The 19,429-nt window shown below is 40.4% G+C and overlaps 3 protein-coding genes across 4 annotated transcripts; all 3 read right to left on the reverse strand.

The window, feature by feature from the left end:
• Positions 1-9,924: 9,924 nt before the first annotated feature.
• LOC105687565 (transmembrane protein 242) lies at positions 9,925-11,463 on the reverse strand. The gene is made up of 2 exons (XM_012403321.3): positions 10,851-11,463; positions 9,925-10,618 (listed from the first exon to the last, which is right to left on the reverse strand). Exons 1-2 carry the CDS (start codon positions 10,960-10,962, stop codon positions 10,224-10,226), a joined length of 507 nt encoding a protein of 168 aa, XP_012258744.2. The 5' UTR covers positions 10,963-11,463; the 3' UTR covers positions 9,925-10,223.
• Positions 11,464-12,439: 976 nt separating this feature from the next.
• On the reverse strand, positions 12,440-13,594 carry LOC105687422 (riboflavin transporter 2-like). The gene has a single exon (XM_012403077.3). It carries the CDS (start codon positions 13,592-13,594, stop codon positions 12,440-12,442), a length of 1,155 nt encoding a protein of 384 aa, XP_012258500.2.
• Positions 13,595-16,770: 3,176 nt separating this feature from the next.
• Positions 16,771-19,423, reverse strand: LOC105687564 (solute carrier family 52, riboflavin transporter, member 3-A-like). Of its 2 annotated transcripts, none has more exons than XM_012403320.3 (2): positions 19,059-19,423; positions 16,771-18,377 (listed from the first exon to the last, which is right to left on the reverse strand). In XM_012403320.3, the coding sequence occupies exon 2, from the start codon at positions 18,263-18,265 to the stop codon at positions 16,811-16,813; it is 1,455 nt and encodes a 484-aa protein (XP_012258743.1). In that variant the 5' UTR covers positions 18,266-18,377; positions 19,059-19,423; the 3' UTR covers positions 16,771-16,810. The 2 variants fall into 2 exon arrangements, with proteins under 2 accessions (XP_012258743.1, XP_012258742.1); XM_012403319.3 differs by having other exon boundaries at positions 16,771-18,399.
• Positions 19,424-19,429: the final 6 nt, after the last annotated feature.

Below are 19,429 nucleotides of genomic sequence, written 5' to 3' on the forward strand. Positions count from 1 at the left end.
TTTTGCAGGTGTTGCTGATGCCGCCGCCTGAGGCCATGAAAATATCAAATATACATAAACACTGCGTGTATAATAAACGCAACGCTTCACGATAAGATAACAGAGAATGACGCCAAAGTAGCTACTATAATGCCGACATAGAAAGAAAGGAGTAATGGGAAGGTGGTAAGAAATGACAGAGTACGTAATCCTCAAAACATACTGCATTCGATGTTGTCTATAGTGGACTAATACGGTAATTCTTTGCGACAAAAAAATAGAGAAAGAGATTCTGTTATACATCATATATCGTACACATGCACGATGATCGTTGAGCGTCCAATGCGATATAATCCTGAAGATTTCTCTCTATCTTTCTTCGTCTTTCACCAGTCTGACCACAGTGGGCATATTCTATTCATAAACGAGAAAGTTATGGTCAAAAATTTTGTCAAGACATTATTATTAAGTCAAGACAAGATTATTATTATTATTATTATTATTATTATTATTATTATTATTATTATTATTATTATTATTATCATCATTATCATTATCATCATCATCATCATCATCATCATCATCATTATCGTCACGATTATTACGGTTGTTATGATTATTAATATTTTCACCTTTATTTTGTTGATTTACTCGTGAAATCTACAATACAGAAAGTCAATTGCTAAAGTGGATTTTATACCGAGTAAGCATCGAGCATGAAGGGAAATTATTTGGTCACAGAATTCTCCATATAATCAAAGTTGTCGGTTTGTATATAAGGTAAAAGTTTCCTACCGCGGGTTTTGCCGACAAATATAAATTATTATTTTTTTTCATGAGTTAGGATTATACCACACATAAGAGTAGTTTGATCGTTGAACTCGCCACGTCATCTCATATGTTCAGCTAACTCCAACGTGATTTAAAATTTTGCAAATTTCCATTTATAATATTTGATGGTCGTGAATAATTTGCAGTATATTTGAATTTGCTGCGGCGTGACCTTATGTATGCCCAGTCTATGTATATAATTATGCCTACGAATAATTATTATTATGATATAAAGTTAACGATTACTTTTTTGAAGAGGTTCTAATGAAAATCATGAATCATTTGTTGATAACAATCGCTTGGCAATTCTTACTTCATACGATGATCATCTTTTGTAATCGATGAATTATGTTTTCTGGAATAACAATTCGGCTAATTGTGAATCGGAGACTCTCACGAACGATACTGAATTGAATTTGTTCGATTACGCAGTAATGATACGTCTGTAATGGACTTCACAACGCTGCATCGCCCTTACTGTAGACCATTTCTGCATCGTGTGAATTCAATGCTTTCGGTTTGACAATGAGAACAACGCATCATTGGAATTACAAGAAAAATGAATACAACTTGGGATCAGCTGCCATTTCTGGAATACAATACATCTTATCGCTTCGAATGCACGCGTGTGTTATTTATGTGTGAAAATGGATATCTATTGTAATATATGGTGGTTGATTTTATCAACTGGCTCACTATAATTAATATTATCATCTTCATTCGGATTATTATGATCATTATTGACATGATATTCTTATTATTATCTTTCCGAAACATTATTTACAGTCATGTGACTATGTTTATTGATTATTACTGTACGACTTTATATACGACTACACGACGATGGCAACGATGATGATAATCATTTGAATAACGATATCGATTTTCTTTTCGATCCCATCAGGATTACTCGACCGATGCATGCAGTTATGCATTTTGTCATTGTCATTTTTGTCATTAAAATTAATTTTATCATTTTCATTATCGCTTTATTATTATCGTAATCGTAATCGACATTGCCATCATCATCATCGGTGAATTTGATTCAATCGGTATTACTTTTTTCTCAATTCTTCACGTTCATTTTGTTTTTCACCGGTCAAAAGCGATATGACTTCTGAACATCTTTCTAGATATAATACGAGTGCCTGCGACCGACATAGTCGCTTGCAACGCCACACAAGTATAGATATACTATATGTATGTATTTCAAGAGCGGCCGCTGAAATGTAGTTTTATTGCGTATACACATAGTATATACATGAATGTATGTATACGTGTATATATATTTTCTTGTCAACTCTTCTACTAACAATAAAGCAAGAAAAACAGTGACAATCTCGCAACTCCTCATTCTTATCAGGTATTTCAGCGTCCTAATGATTTTTTGTTGTATGTTATTATGTGCAGGGGGAAAGAGATAATTTATACAATTTATTAGTCGAGTGGGTAAGGCACTGCAGTACGTAATACCATAGGTAATACCAAATTTCGCCAAAATTTTCATGTAAATTGAACGAACAAATAAATTTATATCTGGAATGAATGATTATCATTAATATTATCAATATTTTCTATTCATATTTTTTGAATCAATAGCCATGCTCGTAGCACCTGATCGAGGTCCTATATACACCCTCTACTTTGATTCGTTTCCAAATTCACAATTGTCCGTAGGGGAAGGCGGAACAAAATGGGGTACCCCAAAAAATTTGTGAAATTTTTTTTAAACATGATCGAAAAGGACTTGAAACATCATTCTGGATTTTACATTTTTTTTTTTGCAACTAATTTCAAAAGAACATTGGTGGTAACAAACTTTCAATGTGAATATAATTTTTGTCATTAATATCCAATGAAAATATTATTATTGATTTTTTTTTCTCATGGCAATTGAAAATCTTTCTCATTTACTTCAAATACGAATAAGATTAGTTTTTTTTTAGATTCCTCTTTTTTTAGCGTGTCTGTAACATTCGTTCTTTCGCCGATTTGTATTATCACTCATCGGTTCTTTTGGGTCAAGATGGTCAAGCGTGGGGCAATTACGCAATTCATACATGCGTTGTAAAATAAATGAAACGTATGCTCGCGATCACTCTGTATCATCGATGATCTGCCCGGTACCTACAGAAACGTAGCGACAAACCGTTAGCGACAATGTCCATAACGTGTTCGTCTTGTTCAATGATAGAGAATTTATATCGCATCGGTGAAAACCACTTTCGATACCGGCAAGTACCTTGTCAGGAGTATTCCATGCCTGCAGGTCGTCCTATCATTGACCCTGATCGATTTGGATTTGTTCATTTTTTTCTCTTTTTTTCAACCTACGTTAGGACTGCAAATGTAGGCAATATTGGTCGAGTATTTTTCAAAACCTGTGGTGGCTTTTGCCTTTCGTAATTTTAGAACAATTCATATTTTCAAGTGTTACGCGTCACCGAAACGCTTATATCTTGGCTTCCGGTGTACAAATTTGAAACATCTCGGTAGTCACATTGTTGGGCACAAGATGTAGGTACTTACAATTAGCCGGTGGTAGAAATATTTCGGAAGAGATCTCCGCGCTCAACTTCCGGTCTAAAGGCTCAACATTCTGATATCCGCACCGCGAATGTCCCGATTCTGAATTTCGAGAAAACCCTCAGATGCCATCGCCTGAAAACCAAGAATTTTGAGGCCTAGCCAATCGTAAAATCATTATTTGTTCTATGCTCTCCTCTTTCTTCGTGAGCATTATATTATTCTCCAATTGGTTTCATCTGGACGCATGCGATAACTAGAGACATACGAAGTCGCGAAGCGAGAGCACCAAGGCTGACTTCATTCGTTACTTCGAATGCTGATTTCATTCGTTATGGTTACATACAATTGTATTTGTCCACGGATGAGGAACAATATACATATGTCGTTTGGATTTTGTTGGAGAATGAGACATTCCAGCATGAACAAAATAGCCAGCGGGTGTAGTCGGCGAATCGATTTTTGCCAAAGCCGATTTTCGTTATTCTGCTGGAGATATTTTTTCATAACCGGAATAGCGCCTCCCGTGCAGAAGCGACGACCTTTGGGTACGTCAGAAATATTTTTATTTGAACTTTTCATGTGTTATCCGACGACGCGCGATATCAGCTGATTTACTTCGCGGCAGGTACCCTTTTCGACGTTATCTAGCCTTTTGCACGTACTTACGTATGTACGGCCGTTCTCATACACGTTTTTGCAACATGTCCTTACCGTTGCGTCGGAGAAAGTCTCGGGATATAGCTGTATAGGTACGTGCGAACATCGAGGATATCTTATCATTTGTACGTACATAAGTATGTATCGATGTCGAGACATATTTCTTTGCTGCAATAAGATGACCGACTGGTCCGGTCGCCGTTCTGCTGCAGCTCGCGGCTATACGCGTCGTTGTTATACGTATAATTGTACAATTGAATCTAAAACATAAACGCGGCGATTTTTTGCGGACAAAAAATAAAAAGCTCATCCGGAAACGGTTGCAACACCGGACTCCGCGACCTCGTTGATTATTTATGTATAATAATTCTATACGTCCAATTTGAAAAGAGAATAGATTATTCATAAATGTTTCGTCCGTCGCGAAATAATCGATTCCGTTGCGACGAAACGCAAATTATTTCTAGGTCGTCGGTTGGTGTCCGTTGATCTTGACCTCTGACGTGAATTCGAACATGCACGTGAAATACGGGCATCGGCGATCGAAATGATGCGATAGATATGTATTATGTATAGGTACAACCGTGCGTGAAATCCACTCAGACTTCAAGGCGAATCAAATTCCATTATTGTAATTTCCAGGGCTGGTTCCTCGATCGAAATATAATCGATGGCCTGTGGTATCAAAAATATCACGGGGCGAATAAAGACAAGGACGACATATTCTTATGCCATTCTCTGCGGATGACTTTGGGTGTTACCAACTCTATGACGAAAGATGTGAAAACGTCAACTCATTTCGGATTTCTACGCCTCGGGGCTTCCGGGCGTGACGTCAACCTCGTATACTTCGCTTCCACCTGTGTCCAACGTTCTCAAGATCATTCAAGACGTTGGATCGAAGGACGTTGGCGATACGATTTCGGAAGAGAACAGCTGATATCGTCGAGACGATCTAGAATCTCTTACGGCAACTCGTCAGTTGTCTCACAATTAGATGGGTGGAATGTGAGACAGTTTCGTTGAGATTTTACGACGCTTATCGGCATAATTCTCTGGTAATGAGTGGTATTCTTGCAATTCTTAAGTAAAGTTCATAGCGATGGTATAGGTATAAGGCACGGCGGGAGGGGGGCAGATACATTGAGAATATTCCACGCGATACACGGTCGCGTAACGTGTGACCAATGTTACGTACCGCGAAATATGAATATTATTTCTAAGCAATTGCGGGCAATGCGTTAGCATTTGCATCTTCGCCAGTTGCTATTCTAATAACGTCGTACTTTTGCACAGCGGTCGGCTAAATATTTAGATAAGGAAATTTATGAAAATTAGTCATCGGTCGTGGGTCGTTTGTATTTTACACTTGGATGGCAATGGAACGAAAATGACATAATCCACTGGCGATTATTGTCTCACGTTTGGAAAAATCGTTGTTCAACGTCAGCTTATTATACTTATGACGTATATTATACTTGTGCAGGCCTTCGCGAAGCTCCGTACTTCTTTCACTTTGGAACTTTGAACAAATGCCCCTATCATCATGCGTCGATTATTTCAGTTTCTGACAGCTGCTTCGGTTACGTCAAACGGCAATCATGCAAACGATCGTTTCACCGAGATTATGTAATTCGACGATGTTGTTTCGTATTCGTAATAATATTACGCCGGATATATGCGTATAAAAATTCCGTGCACCGCAGGTCACAACAACGTGTATCGCTGACTACTCGGAGTCTACACCGATACCCGCCCGTTACAATACAGCTCCGAGGTAAAATAAATTGAAGACAAGATGCCTATGCATATGCATGCATTGCGGCATTGGAGTCTTCGATCATTGATGGCCGCGGCGCGAGTTATTCGCTTACACGTATACTCGATTCTCCAGATCCGAGCCCGGAAGCGAAGGTGATCCGAGGTGACGGATCCCGCACGTCATGTTCTGTGCGCGATTGTCGCAATAAACATCCAAACGAGTGGTACTTGTTGTCAATTTTTTTCACCTCTCATTTGAATCAATGTTCGTGCAATGTTCCTGGGGTATTTCGCGCGACACATGCAACCGCGACGATGACAAATATTTTTACGGTGCGACGGTGACAGAGTCACATCTCAGAGTGTATCTTCTGAATAACGAAATTATATGTACAATGTGTATTTGTGTTCGGTAAACTTTACGAGTCAATATACCCGTGTGCCTATTAGCCGTGCACGATGTCACGTGCGCGCAAGATCGCATTCAATATCCGGGGAATTTTTAGCGACATTCGGATGGTGAGTAGAAAACAGCAAATATAACCGTCGCTAAATAATGCAAATGATCAATAGACATAATGGATCTTGTACATTCTTTACGACACGCTGAAACTGGGGATCCGCAAATATAGTTTCGACATCGCCGCGCCGTTGCGGTACTTGAACACGGTGAGCTTAACTCGAGTTAACGGAAGCCGCGCGATATACCGATAGTCGACGTCTCGGTACCGTGATACAAGTGCATTAGATGACATCGAACTCGACCGCACTTGCACTTGACATTATACATAATATATGTTACCGTTCCAGACTACATTTACAATTCTCGACCGATGACTCCCGATGTACGAAAGCACAGGCGACACCGGCTGCCGCGATGACGCCTCACAGATTTATCTTTAGGGCCTAATCTTTAATCAGCATTAATCTGCAGAGACAACCTGCATGGTACCTATTTGCATATTATACCTAGGTACATACATTCATATCGTCCCTTTTCCGCGTTAACCACGTATAACTGCGAAAATTCGACTTTACAGAAATCAAGAGGAACACATCACAAAAATTGTAGGATTGAAAAACAACGTAATCATCATAGCTAACGGCAGTTTATCAATTTGTTCAGGAGCTGCCTGCAGTACTGAGAAACTTGGACAATTCAAAAAATCGACAGAACGTCGGAGTAGACACTCGATTTTTATACATATTGCATGCGATGTACCTACATGTAGATACGAGGAAAATCATGAGCCTTTCAAAAAATTTCTGCAGCGTAAAAGCTCTATTTTATTCGACGATTCTACTCGTATAGTCGTCGCATGAACTTTCCATGGTTCCGCGGCCCAAACCGCATGGAATCCAAAGCATATCGCGTCGATTGTACGTATGGAGAGCCATATGATCAGTTCGACCGTACGTGTATACTTACAACGTAATTAATTGTAAGTATCGAGAATATCTGCAAGGAAGCGCATGTCGATATACTTAGCACGGGGGTAATTTCTGAAAATCTAAATTCGTCGCGAATACAGAAATGTGCCACAAACATTATGGTGTGAATTGCAATTTTATTTTTACCGTTATATGTATGTGCATACGAGTACTCGCAAATATGTATACATATACACCTTTGTAGTTCATTGTGTATGTACCTCACTTTCTCTTGGCATGTGAATATCTGTCACTGTGCGTACGTACGTACATAGGTACATGTGTACGTGCATACGTATAATATCGAACGAACGAACGAACGAACGAACGAACGAACGAGCGAACGAAAGTCTAGGGAAACCAGTTTTGAATAATTGGACGGGTGTATTGAGGTAGCTTAAGCGTAACCATTGTAAGTACGTACGTACGTACACATCCATGTACGATCTATTTTGTCTCTGAATAATACGTATTTATTTCGGAAGTCCTACGGCAGTGTTCACGCTTTCGTATTTTTTCTTTGGCTTTTTATCACTCTATTTGTTTGAATAAGTTATGTTACGGAGTGGCCATCGAATATGTGATAATGTAAATATTGAATAATTTCGAAACAAGGAACTACCGAAATCCATGTTTATAATTCTGAAAAAAGAGGGGCGGGCGTTTCGTCGTTGTCAGATCCGCCTGATAGTTCTGCACGATAAAATATCGAGATCTACCGATCACATTCATCTGAATAATTCAAAGGTTCGGATTTGGTGTCTGCCATGGAGAACGGAAATTCAGTTTTTTTTTGATGATATAGCAATGACAGTGGATTATCAACCTTACGAATTAATCTTGTTGAACGATAGATGGGTGGTTGTACGAGCGGAGGGCGGAGAAGGAATAACACCGATGACCCTTCGGTGCCTCGCAAGGATTACAAGTGCGCGGACTTGGGACGAACGGAATTGTTGTTCGAGGCAGGTTGACAGTGAGAGAGGGTGATTATTTTTTATACGTATAAACGTAGCGGGTCATTGATTGCGTTATACAATCATTTTCATAAATCTTGCGCGTTAAAGTGTACAAAAGGTATACCTCTGTAACGCAAACGTTTACCGTATGTGATATTTACAACGAAACGCGGAGACGTTGAAAAAAAAATGAGTGAACGGATGCAAGGATTAGGGAACTGGTACCCTAATTCTCTTTCGCATTGTAAATACACATATATGTATTTTACTTTTCTCATCGTGATCAAAATAATTGGGTAAAAAAATTACCTCGAGTTCAGATCGACTATAAGAGTTAACTCCCATCTAGTCATTCGTCATTATTTTTTTGTTCCGACCGTTCTAATGACAAACCAGACATTCGCTGATAACTTCCGACTATTATTAGTAGGCTGTAAGTCGAGTTTAATGAGGGAATATCTTTCCACGTATTACGTCAATCATGTTTGCGTAAGGTGTATTTATAATGAACCCACGACACTCACCGTAGTTAAGTACCGAAAAAATCACGGCGAGTGAATTGATTGTTTCGAGCGACGCAATTGCGGAGGAAGGTATATGAGATGCAGATACATTAATCAAATAAGTGTGTAAAAAATTGTCGGATGTTTTTTTTTTTTTGTTTGATTTTTTTTGTTCGTGCATTACCTAGTATTCGACTTTGAAATTATGATAAACTGTGCGCAACAACTAAGGGATCACTCGAATTCTGTCGCAAAAAAGGCCCATTTTCAAATCAGTATCATTTCATCGAAAGTGAACGGATCGCGATGAAAAAAATTCGGATTTGACACTTGAAGCTTCAACTTGAAAACTGTCATCCGGAATTTGGTTTTCGCACAGTTTTTTCCGAAGTTTTGCAGCTACGGAGCCATGATTGCGGGAAATTTGCGATTTTCTTTCTTTTTTTTTGTACCATATCCACCGTGTTTCGGAAAAATTGCACGAGGATGGCGTCGTACGAGTTTTCTGGCTTGAAACGTCTCATTTGAAATGCTTTTTTCTCACCATCGTGCGATTTTTCGTTACCGAGTAATTAGCGTTTGAGCCGTCACTCATCTACACACACTCAGCGATTTGTACAAATTCAGTGAACGGTTCAAACACGAATTACTCGCTAATGAAAAATCGTGGAATGATAAAAAAAAAGCAATTCAAAGGAGAAGTTTCAAGCTACAAAACCCATATGACGTCATCCTTGTGGAATCTGTTCAAAACGCAGTGAACATGCTAAGGAGGAAAGAAAAAAAAAAATCGCGAAATTTCCGTATTCATGGCTTCAAAGCTGCGAATATTCGGAAACAAACTGGTGCCAAAACCAAATTCAGAATGACATTTTTAAAGTCAAAGTTTTAAGCTTCAAATCCCATTTTTTTTATTGCGATCCCTTCACTTTCGGTGTAGTTATACTCATTTGAAAACTGTTTTTCTTCACGACAAAATTAGAGCGATCCCTTAGTTGTTGCAGGGCGCAGTGTATAACAAGGAAACGGCGGGGTTTGAAGATTTGATATTTGCAAGTTTTCGACGGTTTGAGATCTTTTCTGTAATATGTTTGTTCAATCTTGATATCCAGAATCCGTATGAAGATTTCTGCAAATTTTAGAGTATAGAGATAACAGATTATACCCGGTTACACTTATTCTCATCAATTCTAGCAGACATTTTCAATGTACTGGTAAATATATACTTAGTCGGAAAAAATAGGTTCCATTGCAACGATCTTTGTACTGTACTCTTACATAGTGACTCCAAATAATTTATTAATTAACTTGTTACTCTACTGTTTTAAAAATACCGCAGTTCATCGCTATATCCATCAATATTCTACATTTTTTAAATTATACTAGATTGTCGATGGATCTCTGAATATGTTGGCTTTTCCTAGTTTTAATTGATAACAACTAAAACTTGAAGAAGGTTATGAACGCTGATGACTACGAACCTTTCTAACAAAATGTGAAATCTTGCACTCAGAGGTATGTCATATCTAACTTAGTAGGGACTAGAAACTGAAACTATGAATACAGAAAAATTTTACTTAGATTCTTTTGCATCGTTCTCCTTTCCCCAATCTTCGGACACGTATTTTAATAAGTCGGTAAGTCCTTCAAATTCTGTTCTACTTTGCGGTGGGTTTTCCTTTGACAGCCTGGGCAGGAGTGAGCCCATTGCATTACGGAATTCCACTGCACTTTTAGCTCCCGATAACTTCCAGATACCATAAAATAAAATGCTGCAGCCTGTAACCGCGTACACCGTCCCCCAGCCTAGAGCTCTAAGTGCCAACAAAGCTCCGGTCTCAGTCATTGCTTTTGTTCCAGAGAGTCCTTCGTTGAAATATTTTGGATCTTGTTTGCGTGCTGCCGATACTGTTGTCCCAAATCCTACCAGTGCAGCTACGCCTGTTACAGCGGTGAGAAACATAGCAGCTGCAACAACAAAAGTTAGTGTTGTAATCTTAGGTATTGGTGTAATTCATCAATGCCTTGAATTCGGTAGGGTAATTGGAAGATGATAATTGTAAGTGTGCCAAGTAATTAAGCTGGAATTGCCCTGTGATTTTATTTCACGTTTCATGAACGTAGATTTCGATTTGAGGTTATGATTTGTCGAATTTCATAAATAGCTACAAGTCATTTGGGGTTCATTTTAACGGATTACCCTGAAGTTTTTCCTTTTTCTTCTCCAAATCAGTAGTCCGTTCTGGCAGCTTGTCTGTTGTCTTAAACGTATTTGAGTCATTGAAGACTTCAACATCACTAGTGTTAACCATCTGTATTTTGCAGTGGTGAAGCCGGTATGACTATACCTATACTGACTGCAGTCAGTCCATGGTTGAATGGTCTGTCGGTGGTTGAGGATGGAGGAGGACACTGTTCTCATGGAAGGTGGGCAGTCCTTATCGAAAATGAAAATGGCTGCACTACAAGCAAATTCACATACCGAGACTACAACACGACGAGCCTGCTCGGAGGCGGCACAAAAAGGCAAGAGCGAGGTAAGGTGTTGATTGATTATATCAGCATATCAGCATCCTTTTTATGAAAATCGTTCGCTCATCCATTTTATTCTTGTACTAGCTTCTGATCACGGGGGTTCTCCAATAAGGATATGTCAATGAGAAAAAGGAGCCGCCTCTTTCTCAACTTGAAGATTCGATTCGCGAAAATCAATGTCTCCAGGGCAGGTTGCACAGGTCCACAAATGGAGACGTAGATGTACAATGTATGTACAATGGAGGAATTGTAAAATCTGATAAAATTCGTTACAGACCCTGCAGGTAGACCTATAAGCGCAGGATGGTCAGCTGATTTTTGTACGCTTGTTTCAGCATTATTCTCACCTGAATGACACTTTTCTCATTTCAGCTGATTTTACGTGTCGCTTTGGTGGTTTTGAGACTGCTCGGGACAGCGATGCCAACTCAGCATCACTGGATCAATTGAAGGTTTGTATAGTAGGACAATAACGTTGAAAAAGTTAAATCGTATACACGTTACTGATTTTCGTACAGGTGCTGGATAGGCCGAGGACTTGGAAAATTCCCGGACCGATCGCCAGGGATTTCGCATCACAAACGAATATTGCAGAGTTGTTGCGAGCTCGTCGACAAATTTTAATGTTACGGGTGTGTTTATATCTGTGACAATTATTGAATGCCAATACACTCACAGATATACTTGAAATAATGTGAACGTTGCTTTTGGTCGAATAGGATTTGAGATAAATTCTGGGAAGAGTTATTATCGTTCGACGTTCCGAAGAAGATGGCCAGGCAACGATCTATTTTGTGCACTTCCGCCACAGGTTGAAGCTGCTGTCTCTGTTGGGTCCAGCCGATGACATGATTTCGCCGAGACACGACGCTTCCGACAGTAATAGAGACAACTTACTGCGAAGAGACAATCTCATTGAAGCGTTTGCTTCGATTCCAGGATTTGCATGATACGAGAAAGCACGGTAGCGTATATCTATGGTAGCGTTTTATCTTTAGTTTACGCATGACGATTGCAGAGTAGTAGAAATATTTTAATTCTTTTATTTCCTAATTCCGAAGTTGAATATGGTCTAATCGAATAAATATATACACATATCAGTAATCATACGTATACTATACATTGTATATGTATATGTATAGTATATGCAGCTTTGATGTGTAAAATGAGTAGAGCACGGGACAAATATGAGGTATAATCATCGTTCGAGATCGCAGTTCCCGGAATATCCGAAATACACATGCAAAAATTCCACTAGCATCCTGAGTACGCCGTGAATATCGTCGTGTAGTTGACGATCACGAAGCTGACGATTGCACCGAAGACTGTTCCTATTCGATTCGATATGCCGATGTGGTACAGACTGTCTGGAGCGAGACTTTGCTGGCTGATAGCGGCGATTGATAATTTCATGTAAGAGATCAATGCAAACGAGAGAGTCCACGCGGTCACCAGTAAAACGATACCATAAATCTCATCGCGCCATAATGGATTCGGAGACGAAATGGCTAACCAGGTGATGTATGTACTGAGTAATAATGCATGCACAGAAATCCAGGTGACTCCTCGAACACCCAGAGGCGGCAGACAGTAGCCGAGGATGTAAGCTACGGGTCCGGCAAACTGTGTCAAAGTAGCTACCAGGTGATAAGCAGCGTTTCCGTAGGGAAGACAGGAGTACGCTTGGGTACCAGGTAAAATGCCATGGGCCACGAAACAGGTGAGTCCAATCAATACGCAGAGATAATTTTTGGTGTAGCCGTTCGTTTTTACGGAAGAAGAAATTTGCAATTCGTCTATTTCACAAGCGTTGACTTTCGAATCGTGATCGGGTGGCTTATTAGCTGTGCAGGTGACATCGTCCGTCAATGGAACCTGGCCGTAACAACGCACGTTACAGCCTTCCTCGAGAACCATACGCCCTCTCAAGTACTCCAAAAGCCAGAAAGCACTGGCGCAAAAGACGAGAAGAATGGACAAAATAAGAAAGTAGATACTGGGTGGGAAATTCGGCTTCGGTGCGTTCACAATATGTGGTTCATTTGAGAGAGGTGCTTCGGTTTTACAGGAAGAATCACCGCCGACTCCTTGGAATAGGGCGATAATGCTTGGCACAGTCCCACTGAGACCTTCGCCGAGGTAGTAGGAAGTTAGGTATTTTTTATCGAAATTCCGAAGATATGGCATGAAGATGATGGAACTTGAACTGTTGACCACGGAGGAAATGAAGACAATGATCAGCATTACTACACTGTGGTCTCTACCATTAAACGTCCATGTTACATCGTGGAATAATGCCAGGAAGCCCATAGACACAAAACCAATAACAAGGAGGCCGGAAATCCAGATGAACTCGTTACAGTATCGAGGAACGAATTTTTTCAACAGAACGTAAAGTGCAGGGAACATACTGGATACTGGGACCAGAATGACAACGTAGGAAGGTAAACCTGGACCCTCGGGAGCCGACTCGATTAGCAAAGGGAACTCTACAAATATTCCGATTTCGCCAATCCAGCCAGCCATCCCGTACATGAGAAGTAAAAAATGTACGAGGTATCGACATCCGTTTCCATTTTCTCTCAACACTTTCACTTGTAACAGGAGTTTTCCTTTCGCAGCATTTTCTATCGTTCTATCGGGTAGAGTGTATCCCTGTAGAAGTGTAATGAGATTAGATCGAAAATTACGTACGTATTATCCTAGTGTGTCCAGACAAAAGTATGAGTTGGTAAAAGTATATCGTGCAGTTGTAAACTCACATCGGTCTTGCCCATTGTGCGTGGAGTGTTCCAACAATCCCGAAAAACTGTGCGTTGTATGTTCAGAGAATATTTATAAGTGCTCAACCGGTAGAATATTTCATCGAACGAAGTTCTGAAAAGCGTATGCCAATTCACCCGGTGGAGGAGGAGGTTGACGGGAGTTAGCTGAGTAAACTAATTGCCCTCATTCGTCTTTGATGCGGCACTTGCAAGATGTACAAGCGCTTAAATAAAGAGTAACGCGAGCATGTGACAACGTACATTTCGGCTTTGTCCGAAAATTTTATATAGATATAGCATAATATTTTTTATAGATGTAATATTGCATAATTAACCGAAAGAGGCGTAATAATATTGAAATGAGAATGAAATTATAAGTAATAACTTCTCATTTCACCGTCACGTAATTTTTGGAAGCAGCGTGCAGGTACCGGTGCGAAAGATGAGATATGGATACAAGTTATGAAATCTATTCATTTGAGTTTATTGATTTCGGTTCGTATTGACAAGTTACTACTCGGCCCCAAAGTGTCCGACTAGTTTTTTGTACGTTGAATTTAATTTCCCAGGAGGAAAACATTTGCAGTTGTTACGTTGGTTTCACAAGCGTGATCGCCGTCGCCTCTTCGAAAGAGAGCTACGACCCCTGAAGTATAGATACGCTACGAGTTTCCCTGAAAAAATAGGCTCTAATTAAGACGTGGTGCATCATTGTAATTCCGTAGGTACGCCGTGAAGATTATCGGACCTGAGCTGCAGACGGCAGGTGATACGAAGACGATTACGTTACAATACTGTAACCTGTGCGCGTTTACCGTCGATCTTACACCATGAAATATTATACCCGCTCATATGCCTACCTTGGTCTTGTACATGGTGCGTCGAATGTTCTAAGAACATCGGTGAACTGTGTGCCTCGAATTTGAGTACATATTATATCGAGAAACACAGGGAAGCTGCCACCTAAATACATAACTTGAGGTTGGTGCGGGGCGGGCGGGCAAGGGGATGGTGAGTAAATTGACTTTTGTAATAACTGGTCCCCGATACGTCGGTTGCGAAATAACAGCGATTAAGTAATTGCTGACATGAAGACGTGACTTCGAACATCTGCGTTGGTACGATTTGTTTTTCGATTATAATGTAAAATTCAATGAACAAAATATTTTCCATTGTGATTTTTGAACTGGACACATTTATGTTGATTTTCATATATCTAGGGCATTTAAGTCGGTCCATTGAAATTTGGGTGTCAATTTAACGTTGCCACCTAAAATGTATGCGTAATCTTTCAGGTTACAAGAAACGTTGTGTGGGATATTCTTTTTGATTTTGGGAAACAGACATGGCTAATTAAAATTCGAAAGAATAAAATCCATCGACCAACCAATTCCAAGTTTGTGTTCATCACTGGTTCCCAAGAAAAACATCCACCGGATGAACGGATGACTCCACGTAAAAATAATTCTTGCCCGAGACTTTTCAAGTTGAGAAATAATTCTAAAAATCACAGAGACAAACTGGATATCGTAAATGATTTTCGAAATAATAAAAGGTTGCTCGATTATCGAATTTAAGATGTCTTTGAGAACATCTCAAGACTAAAAACTTGATATTAGTTGATTGATGCATTCAAAATAGTTGATGGTAGTCAAAACGGGTATTATGGTTACTACTCACAAGCAGTGGTCTACGACAATTTATTTCTGTTATTTACAACTTGTCATTCTTGGAAGGACTATCGCAGAGTTTGATCGAAAAGGAAATGTTAAATGACAGGCTCTACCGTATTATTTCAATTTGTCAGAATTTGCGAGAAGCAGAGGAAAAATCTTCTCGCAGAAGAAGCAAATAACTTACTTGACTGAAAAAATTCATGCAAACCGAATATAATAATAAGGTAGCAAAGTTTTGTGATACTTGAAGCTTAATGCTACCATACTTCGTTCACAAAACTACTTCGCTTGAAATCATACGTTGATGAACTATTCAATTTTCCAAATATGTCAGCCAAATGCTGACTGATTTATAGTTTTTCAGTTGAATCGAAAATTGTCGAGTCAAAAAACGCTTTTTTTTTGCTTTGTGGAGCAGAAAAATTAGGGTAACTCGACGGGAGAAAATCGTAGCTCAATTTGATCAACGGATTCGTGTTTCTGAGGTCAAAACACGTAAGAAAAGTGCCGGACAATCGATTTTAAAAATACTTCATTTTGGGTAAAAAAAAAATATTCTATTTTATATGCTATTCTTATGTATTTTGACCGCAGGAACCCAAATGTAGAAGCCAAATTGAGCTACGAATTTTCCCCATCGAGATATCTCGATTTTTCTCCTCCAAAAAGCGAAAAATTGGCGATAACTCGATCAATTTGATAGATGAATCAATTTTGTGTATTTTGAGGTCAGATATCCGTATCCACAAGTTAAATTGATCTATCTATAAAATCGATCGAGTTATCGGCAATTTTTCGCTTTTTGGAGGAGAAAAATGAAGATATCTCGATGGGGAAAATTCGTAGATCGAGAAAAAAAAAACAACCTCCCAACACGTGTGAAATATAATGATGTGAAATTGAAGAAAAAATGACGGGTCAAAAATTTAAACGACGAATGAAATGAAATACGGCACGCGCGGCGTGTAACGCTGGTGTTCATAAAAAGTGTTGAGAACTGTAGAACTGTTGCGAATGTCACCGAAACTCATATTCATGACAGATCAGTTTAATAACGAAACAACGGTAATAACCTTTGCGAATGCCTCGATTTCGAAGTAATTTTTCTGAATTTTTGTACCACGTAAAATCAGTTGCAATAGTATAACACCGCGTCGTTGATTTCCTCGCATCCGAAGTGTAAGTCACGCCGATGGCTCACACGTCGAGTACGGTACGAGCAGTGTTGTGTAGTTTGTGAGAGAAAAGGAGAATGCAGCACCTACGGCGGATCCAACTTGGGTGACAATACCCACGTAAAACAGTTCTTTAGGGCCCGGCTCTCTTCTGAATATTGCGGTAATGGCGAGTTTTGCATAGGTGACAAGACCGGTCAGAAATATCCAAGCAACAATGACAAGAACGATGCCAATCCTGGAACTGCGCCATGGGGGCGTGGGAGACAAAAATGCGAGCCAAGTTACGTACGAAGCTGCAACAAAGGCGAGGGCTGCAATCCCCGTGATGCCACGAAGACTCGGAGACGACAGCCAAAGAGCGAGAAGGCAGGCAATCGGGTTCGCAAGGTGAGCCATCGTCACCGTCAAATGGTACGCAAAGTTACCGTAAGGGAGACAAGAATAGGATTGTATCCCAGGTAAGAAGCCGTTGCCCCCTAAACAGATGAGACCCATCAGCATGAAAAGGTAACCCTTGCTCTTGGCCCCTAGCCCGGAGGACCTGGGATTCGAATGCGGTCCGCATTCGCTCTCTTGTCTTGTTTCCACATCCGATTGACTCGAGACGTCGATTATCTCATTGACCTGGCCGTCCATGGGCATCCCGAACCGTTCACAATCCTTCTCGGAAATTGTGTTTTTTTCACCGGTATAAAGTTGCGTGGAATCGTGAAAGCCCGAGTTGTTGGTCAGTTTGTTTGCGACTCGTTGTCTTCGAGCCATCGGTAGACCTTCGAGGATCCAAAAAGCGCAGGTTGATGATCCCAGAACGAAAAAGAGAAAGACAAGGTACACGCGTGGTGAAAAGGCTGGCATTGCTCCTTCGGGAAAATGCGGTACGTCGTGGGTAGAGTTCAAGACTTGTCCGTGGCACGGAGCGTTGCCTCCGACACCTTGGATCAGAGCAACTGCACTGGGTACAAGTCCACTGAGTCCTTCGCCGATGAAAAAGGACACAAGATGAACTTCTTCGAAGTTTCTCAAATACGGTATGAACAACACGGAACTGGAGCATCCGACCAACGCCGTAGTGAAGATCAAAACCAGCAACGTTAAACTGTGCTCTACTCCGTTAATGGTTGTCTTTACGTCGTACGAAAAGGCCAACAGTCCCATGGATATCGTGCCAAGTACAAGGAGTGCCGATATCCACATGGATTCGGTGGTCAAATGGGGGAAAAATTTGCGTGAAAGACCGTAGACCACTGGGCCGATGTTCGCAGTTTGAATAACTACGACTATGTAAGCAGGTAGTGACCAGCCTTCCGGAGCCACTGAAATCAACAGTGGCAACTGCACATAAATTCCGTTCACGCCTATCCATGCTGAGATCCCGAACATTATGACGAGGAAGTCGATCAGCACGCGGTGAGGATTCAGGCTCCCAGCGTTCTCCCAGCCTGCAGAATTTGGTCGTGGCATAATTGAATCTCTGCAAGAAGTGTGCTGTAGAAGTCTTATCTTTTCGCCCTTTAATGGCTCCGGGGTCACTGCATTTCTTACGCTTACGTTCCCGCAGTGGTTGTTGTCCGTTCTGGAAACCGGTAATCGATGAACTATAGAAATAATTACGGAAAATCCGTTACAATGTGGTAATACGAAATCATCAAACCTCCATTGACCAGGCGTTCGCGAAATACGTAAAAAATATACCGATAAAAAGTTCGAGAGGTCAAACAAAGGTACTCCAAGAACAACGCATCGAGCGCCAATTGGAGCAAATGACAATCGGACCGATCATACTCGTATTTTTGCTCATTCTAGACGAAAAATGATGCTAGGGGCTTAAACAAGACAATCTCGGTAACCACCGCCCGATCCTAATGACTTATTACCTAATCCTCCTTCGGAAAGCAATAATTGGAAAAATCATCGAGCCCAGACGAGAGCCGATGTAATACCGTTTACGGTATCATTATTTCAGAGAACATTATCTGAGATGCGTGTCTCGGCAACTCTTTAATGATATTTGAAATACAAAGTAGGTGGGTGTGGAACTTTAGGGAATTATGGTATATGCAGGGTTTCCGAACGATGAAACAAAAATATTATCCGATCTATTTTACGTGTATCAGATACGTCAATATGTCTGTAAAGTATATGATAAACAATTCTCAGCACCGGGTAATAGGGAACAATATCCACGCGTATAGCTATGCAGGTTTCTATTACTCTTGTTCAGATCGATTAGACGAAGGATCTATAGTTAACTCACCTCTGACTGCGAGAATATTCAATTCCGCGATATTTCGCTTTCAACCTTGAAGATAGAAAAAGTAGACGATTCGATGCCACATCGTGGCTGCATCGTTCCTCTTGCCAGGAAGCCGTCGTCTTGGTTTCTGAGTTTCTTCCCGCTCAGTTGAGATGGTCTCGCGGTAAATCTAATCAATACAGTTACACAAATGCTTGCACACGCGGAGATGGAGAGAATGGTGGACCGAGTCGTGAGGTGGTGCGCTGTCGTGTGGAATTATTTGACTCGGTTATTCACTGCCGTCACAAATTTCTTATCTTGAGAAAAATCTGGAACGCTAGTATTGCACCTGTAAGGAGAGCTAATGATATACACCCACTAGTTGGCAG

The sequence above is a fragment of the Athalia rosae genome, chromosome 4 (assembly GCF_917208135.1).
Source record: "Athalia rosae chromosome 4, iyAthRosa1.1, whole genome shotgun sequence".
Lineage (NCBI taxonomy): Eukaryota > Metazoa > Arthropoda > Insecta > Hymenoptera > Athaliidae > Athalia > Athalia rosae.